We start from the raw sequence: 6,986 nt of genomic DNA, 5'->3' as shown, positions 1-6,986 counted from the left end.
GTGAGGCGTCGAGCGTTGGGTGGGGTCATCGTCCTGACCTCACCCCCGTGTTCAGCTGCTTAAACACATTCCCTGGTCACTACGTTAAAACTCCGTCTCTTCCCTTCTGCAAAGGGTTAAAACGATGTTAATCTCTCATCTCCCGACCAGTATCGTAAAGTCCAGCCTCAAAACTTTAAAATAGCCCTACAAAGGTGTTCTCCGAATGAAAGTTTGGACAGTAATGCTTAATAAAACAGCATTTTCCTGTCCCTCCTTCCTAGGTCCGACTGCAAACCCAGCCGAAGCCGCAGCCTGGCCAGCCTCCGCTCTATTCTGGGACCTTTGACTGCTTCAGAAAGACTCTGCTTGGAGAGGTACGGAGTGAGCGTGTCGAGTGCCGCGCCTGCCAAAAAGATCAGTCGTTCCCGTGCGTCGCAGGAATGGAATCCTGTGGGAATGTTGTGCCTTGGAGACCATACAATTCTGTAGTTATCAGTTGCGTTGCTTCTAACTAGAGTTTACGCTCCGATTATGAGACTCGGGATACTTAGCAGCCACGTGCTCCAGGTGCATGCCTGTTTGTTTTGTTAACAAATGCTTTTGGTTGAAAATAGTGTGATATGGGTATCTGAAGTTAAAGTCCAGAGTGAGTATTGGCAGTTGTTTGCTGGCTTTGTTGCTGCAGGCGGTGGAATCGTGGTGGCTTTGGAGTTGTTCCTGGACGTCCCAAAGTAGGCAAAGAGCCTTGTTGATACGAACAGTGCCTTTACTTTCTTCTGTAACATATTGTGCCATCTGTGAGAAGGCGGAGGAGCATTAGTTTGAATTAATAGACCTTTTTTCTTTTGAGAACGGAGGGTCAACTGGAGCAGTTCTGTTCAGTCTCCTTCAGAGGCAGACAGCGGTTTTCACTGCTGAATCAGCCGTGTCATGTGGTTAAACTATAGTCTGTTTTGGTTTTAGAAAGGCACGCAGCCTCGGTTTAAAGGCTTCAAGTGACGTTGAATCCCCTTTGCCGCTCAATAATTGTTCCTAGCAGCTATTTACCATTTGGAAACAATGGCTATAAAACCCAACTGTTTGTCAGCCTGAAGTCTAACTTCTGACCGCTGGATCTGGTTAGGTAACGCTCTGGTCAACGTAGGATCTGTCTTGTATCTGAAATCCACTTTTGTGATGGTATTAACAGGTTGTTACGTAACCAAAGTCAACCTTGGTTCCCTAGTCTTTCCCACAGAGCGCGGAAATGCTTTGCTAGCTCTGAATCCCTGGCGGTTTTTAACACCCCTGCTGAAGCACGGGCGTCACTGCCGAACCATAATAACAGCCTTGTGATGCACAGTTCACACGTAATGCTGCCTCTCTACTCCTACTCACTACTCATCCGTTTCTGTCAGGAGAACTATTCAACCGCGCTGCCAAGGCCTCTTGTTTCCCGCTGCTCATGGGAAGGTGGGGCAGGAGTGTCTGATCTTTGCCAGCCAGATACGGGGTCATTAGAGTCAGTTGTGCCTGTAAGCGCACAGGCACGTGCTGGGATACGCTGATTTACTGGGGAGGGGGAAGGAAGGGGCAGACAGACCAGCAAATACTTATTTTGTGCATCTAGCCTTCACCCAGAAAGATAACTCTCCTTTTCATTAGAAGAAGTTCCGTTCAAGGGCAAGATAAATGAAAGAAATGCAACTGCTGGGGTCTGCGTTAGAGTTTTTCCATGCATGTAGCCTGATGAAGGGCAGCGTCAGGAACACAAAGCTGTATGGGGAGAAGGGTTTGATTTATGGAAGGGAACTAAAAATAATTTGCTCTAGAACTCGTTCCAAATGGAGTTTGTGTGGGGAGTGGAGAAGTTCGGGTCAGTCTGAATCGGGAAGCCTGGCTCTCGTTATCTGAAGAGCGAGTTCTGTTCAGCGTTCTCGGCCTCGGTGTCAGGATTTGGCACTGCTCATGGACGACTTCCCAATAAAGTCCGTGTGCGTTTTCGCACGTGTCTGAGGGAGAAGACTTCTGACATCATCTGTTCAGGTAGCTTTTGACTCCCTCATACTAGAGACATGAGGACAGGGTGAGCAGTGGTGGAACAGAAGGATGTAAGCGGTGCCGGTGTTTCCCACCCAGGAAGGATAGCTTTCCCTGGGCCTCAGCTGAGCGTGTGTAACCGGAAATGAACCACAGAGCCCGTCATTTCTCTGGTTAACGTGACTGACTGGCACTGGCCCGTGTTGTAGCTGTTTGCTTCTCAGGACGTTGAAACCTGAAGTAATTCTTGTGATAATGTTTCTTGCAGGGAGTGCGAGGATTATATCGAGGAATGGCAGCTCCTATTATCGGGGTGACACCCATGTTTGCTGTGTGCTTCTTTGGATTTGGCTTGGGAAAAAGGCTGCAGCAGAGAAAACCGGATGACGTTCTGACGTGAGTTTCCGAGTTCAGCGGGCGGTTGGGAAAGGCACGCTCTTGCAGCCGGCTGCGTTGGCATGCGCCGGGTTGTGGTGTCAGTTTGTCTCTTCTCCTAGCTTAGAAATACAGCTCGGAAAAATAAAACACACGTATTTTAATGCTTCTGGAAGCGTGGGACTGATAGCACAGGCTAAAAACAGGCAGCGTGTGGGCAGGTGCTACGCAATTCCCTTTCTACCCAAAAAAGAGTCATTAAGGAGCAGTTCTGGTTTAGATGGGTGCCGCGCGAGCTTTGTAACGGTTGCTGTTATTGGGAGAAATAACTTCACGGTCAAGCAGCCTCGATGACATTCACAGTCCTGATTCTGTTTTCCCTGGCAGCGGTGGCTCGCAGTGTCCTCCCATCGGGTATAGTAATAGCCAGGGAAATGTTTTATTACTACCTGGAAGGTGTTGTTTACGAGCTGCCCTCCTCTCAGGCACGTCTAACCTTCTGGAAGAGAGATGGAAATCTAAGAGGTTGTAATGTGGCTTTCTACACGCTGACTTACACGTGCAGAGAGCCCCTCACCCGTAAAGCACTCCCTGAACTTCGCTGGGTTGTGATCTGTCGCCCTGCGGGAGCAGAACTGCGGCTCAGCGGCGCTTCAGCCGTGCGGAACGGAGGAGCGCTGCCGGAAAGCCAGGAGCCCGTTGTGTTGAGCCAAGTGCGGCGGGGCGGGGGGCAGTTTCTGTCGGAGCCTTGCCTGCGCAGGGGCCTGAGGAGTCCTGCAGATCCGAAAGGTTTAGCTCTGATTAGGCATTGCTGAGGCGCTGATGGAAAGCAGCGGATGCGTTTCTACTTCCACTGCCAACCCTGCGTGGCACAGCATCGTCTGGCGACACAGGGGTCTCTCTGCCCCTCCTTTCCCGTGTGCTGTGTCGTGTTAGGGTCTCTTCTCTTTCCCCGGGGCAGATACCCTCAGCTGTTTGCTGCTGGCATGTTGTCGGGAGTGTTCACGACAGCGATCATGGCTCCAGGAGAGAGAATCAAGTGCCTCTTGCAGGTAAGGCATTGCACGGTGGTGGTGGGACTTTCACTTTAAGGGTTTTCTCTTTCCATACCAGGAACTTCTTTGGTTAGTGTATTTACTCTGTTCTGTTTTTTGACAGGACTGAGACAACTGTCCTTTAATGCAACTGTGTCACGAAGAAGCGTTACGCACACTCACCGTGACAGTATAAGTACACGCAGCGCTCGCTGCTCCGTTCCTTTACGGAGCACAAGCCTTATGCTATGTGGCGTTACAGGAGGCGTGGGTGGGTGCCTCAGCCCGCTCCCAGCTATGGAAAAGTCCAGTTTTCCAGAAGGAGACTCTAGAAAAAGAAATGCAAAACTACTAGAACAGCAGACTCCCTAGTGTGAACATGCTCTGTTCCTGTGGCAGGTTCCCAGTGCGTAACGAAGGAACGCATTCCCCAACACTGGTCTGGTTTTGGTGACGGTTGGCTCTACGCCTCCTCTGGGGGTTTGAAAGTAAAACGTAAACCTGAACAAACGAGGATGCTGTTTGTAGCAGCGATGGGGAGGTCTGCCGTCGTGGTTGAACCTCGGCTGGCAATAAAGCACCATGCAGCCCTCGCCCACCTCCCCCCTCCTCCAGTGGGGGAAAAGACAGGGAAGTTCCTGAAGTTGAGATAAGAACTATTTAATAATTGAATATAAATGAAAACTACAGTGGTACTACTAATGTTAACAAGGCTGCTGCTAATAAGCAATTAAATCAGTAGGAAATAAAGCGTGTGGTACAATGGCTGCCCGCGGATGGGTACACTGCCGGGTCCCGAGCGGCGAGGGTCCTGGCCAGCACATCTGCGTACGCCTGACGGTGCCCAGCACCGGTGGTCGCGTGTGAGTTCTGACAGGCGTGGGGTTGTCACGGAAGGTTTTACACACGCACAAACGCTTTGCCTTTCAACTGTTTGGAAGCGGCTTTTTGTCGGTGCCAGTGTAGAATCACCTCGGTCATCTCAGATGTGCACTGTGGGGAAACAGGGGAGAACCCAGGCACTGCAGGGGCAGCTTGGCCAGGAGAGAGAGCGCTGCTTGAGGAAATGACGCAGAGGTTTCACCTGCAGGAGTGCCTGTGGGCCGAGTACGCGCCGTTTCCTCCCTGGAAACGCGCGCGTGGCTTTCTAGCTCTTAGCTGAACGATTGTTCGCCGGCCAGAAAGCTTCACTCGTCAGAAACTCTCACTTTCATCCTCCAGATCCAGGCAGCTACAGGTGAAACTAAATACAGTGGCTCCTTGGACTGCGCCAAGCAGCTGTACCGCGAGGCTGGGATTCGTGGCGTGTACAAGGGGACGGTGCTCACCCTCATGCGAGGTACGGGGAGGTGTTCCGATGCCGCTCCGGCGTGCGCTGCTTTACGACACGAAGCCTGACCTGGTGTCCTAGATCTCCCTTTCACCAGTGGGAGATGCTGTGTCACCCGTTTGTCTTTTTTTGCAGCCTGCAGAGCTACTCCAGTGCCTGAATGGGACTGAGAAATAAACATAGGATTCTCAGGGAGGAGGAGATCAGATGACAGGGATCAGGGGATATAGGAAGGAATTAAGATCTGAGAAGCCAAGAGGAATGAGGGCTTCAGGAGAAGAACTATTTACAAAGAGAAAAATACAAAGTGGGCTTTTATTTTTCCTTTTATTTTCTTTGTTTTGCTGTTGCTCTTCCTTGGGAGAAGGGTTGTGACTGGCTGGTGCTGTGTAACGCTGACTGCCTTACCAACACGTGGTTGCGGCAGTTGCGCTTTCTGCCCGCCTGGGTGTGGGTTATTTTGCACTGGGATGTCGTGACCCCTCTCACAACAACAGCGTGATTGTGCCAGGCTCCGAAGCCTTTACGTGGCTTGGTGCTTTCTCCTTTGAGGGGTGTCAGAGCGCTCCCTGTACTAGCACGATCTTTTCCAAGGAGAAGCTGAAATTTCTGTGGTTGGAGATGTCGGTTTAGGGGTTTGCTCTGCCCTCTGCTTCTCACAGAAGTGTAGCAGCCAGCGATGTGACCCTGGCAGCATCCCCAGCCAGAGGCTGGTTCTCCAGTTCAGGCATCGGCTAAGAATGGGCTGTGGGAATACCTTAAAAAAACCCAAACCAAACCCATCGACTACAAAAAAACCCCAAAATAGAATCATTAGAACAACTAGTGTGCAAAACTCCAAGTTCCTGAGCGGCTGTGATCCGCTCTGCAGCAATTAAGAAAGCTCAGAGCGGTCTCATCGTCAGTGTAGTGGCCAGAAGGGTTTTTTACAGTCTGATGTGAAAGGCTGCTGACAGAAGCGCTTGCAAACAGGTTATTTTTCCCACTTCTTGCCTTTAGCACCTGCTCTCCCCGGGAAAGGTCAGGCTGCTCCGTCTGGAGCGACAGAAGATTTTATTTTGTTTGTAGAGGAGGTTCAGGAGAGGGATCTGGACGTCGCTGGCGGTGTTGCTGGGCTGGCGCGGGGCTGCTGTGCCTCTAGGCCTCCCTCTGCTTCCCACTGCTCACAGCCTTTGCTGTTTACCCACCAGACGTCCCAGCCAGCGGAATGTACTTCATGACGTACGAATGGCTGAAGAACATTCTGACCCCGGAGGGAAAGAGGTTAGTCAAAGCTCACAGTCGTCGTTTTCTGGACTCCCCAGCTACAAAGAGATGGAGACCAGGATCGTCAAAACAAGTTTAAAATAAATGAAGTTGCTCCTCTTGTGAGTTGAGCTGTTTTGGTCTGGGGTTAACTGATGGTTAAAATAGCATTCTGAGTTTCTCTCGGATCCTAGCCGTGGATCTTACTAGCCAAGTAAGGAATGCCTGAAGTGGGTCTCTCCACTTTCACCCCTGTGAGCACAAGGACCCCAGTGTGGGTGTGTGGGGGGTGTGTGTGTGTGGTTGTTGTTGAAAAGATGTGAACCTTTAGGTGGAGTTAGTCCCTCTTGCCCGGGGCTCTGACTGTTGGAACGCTGCCTGCAGCACTGGGCTGCCTTCTGGCTGTCAGCTGGGCTGCCTCTGGCTGGCACCTCAGTCACAACAGAGTTCTGACTTCCTTTTTCCTTTCCTTTTCCTTTGTCCTCCTGCCGCAGTGTGAGCGACCTCAGTGCGCCTAGGATCCTCTTTGCTGGGGGCCTGGCTGGGATCTTCAACTGGGCGGTTGCCATTCCACCAGACGTGCTGAAATCCCGTTTCCAGACCGGTGAGTTGCAGGCCGGCGTGTCGCGGCCGCTCGCGGTGCAGTGCTCCTGGGGGTGGGCTGGGCAGCGACGGAAGGTGCCGTCTGCGCGGGGCACCCCGGCGGCGGCACGTCCTGAGCGCTGCTTGAGACGAGTGCACGAACTGTCCAGGTGTCTTCGAGCTTTTTGGTTGGCTTCCTTGCAAGTTTTGGCAAATGAAGCTGCACTTCCCTGTCTCTCCCTCCCTGCTAATACAACGGTCTCGAGTGGAGTCCCTGTTTAGAAACCTGGGTGTAGAAGTCGCAATAACAGAACCACTTGTCGTTGCTTTTTTATTACAAATGTGGTTCTCTGAGAGGTTTTGTTATTTCATAGAGTCACAGACTGGTTTGGGTTGGAAGGGACCACCCCGTCCCACCC

General features: G+C 51.6%; 1 protein-coding gene across 1 annotated transcript in view; it reads left to right on the top strand.

Moving 5' to 3' along the window:
• Positions 1–263: 263 nt before the first annotated feature.
• The window catches only part of SLC25A20 (solute carrier family 25 (carnitine/acylcarnitine translocase), member 20), a gene marked incomplete at its 5' end in the record, with an annotated part of 8,174 nt that continues 1,451 nt past the window's right edge, over positions 264–6,986 (top strand). Inside the window, 6 exons of the mRNA XM_010152357.1 lie at positions 264–356; positions 2,270–2,397; positions 3,338–3,428; positions 4,632–4,749; positions 5,931–6,003; positions 6,480–6,589. Coding sequence (XP_010150659.1) covers positions 264–356; positions 2,270–2,397; positions 3,338–3,428; positions 4,632–4,749; positions 5,931–6,003; positions 6,480–6,589 — 613 coding nt within the window. The remainder of the gene's footprint in view (positions 357–2,269; positions 2,398–3,337; positions 3,429–4,631; positions 4,750–5,930; positions 6,004–6,479; positions 6,590–6,986) is intronic.

This window comes from Eurypyga helias, unplaced genomic scaffold, assembly GCF_000690775.1.
Source record: "Eurypyga helias isolate BGI_N326 unplaced genomic scaffold, ASM69077v1 scaffold22685, whole genome shotgun sequence".
NCBI lineage: Eukaryota > Metazoa > Chordata > Aves > Eurypygiformes > Eurypygidae > Eurypyga > Eurypyga helias.
This window is presented reverse-complemented; position numbering and strand designations above follow the sequence as displayed.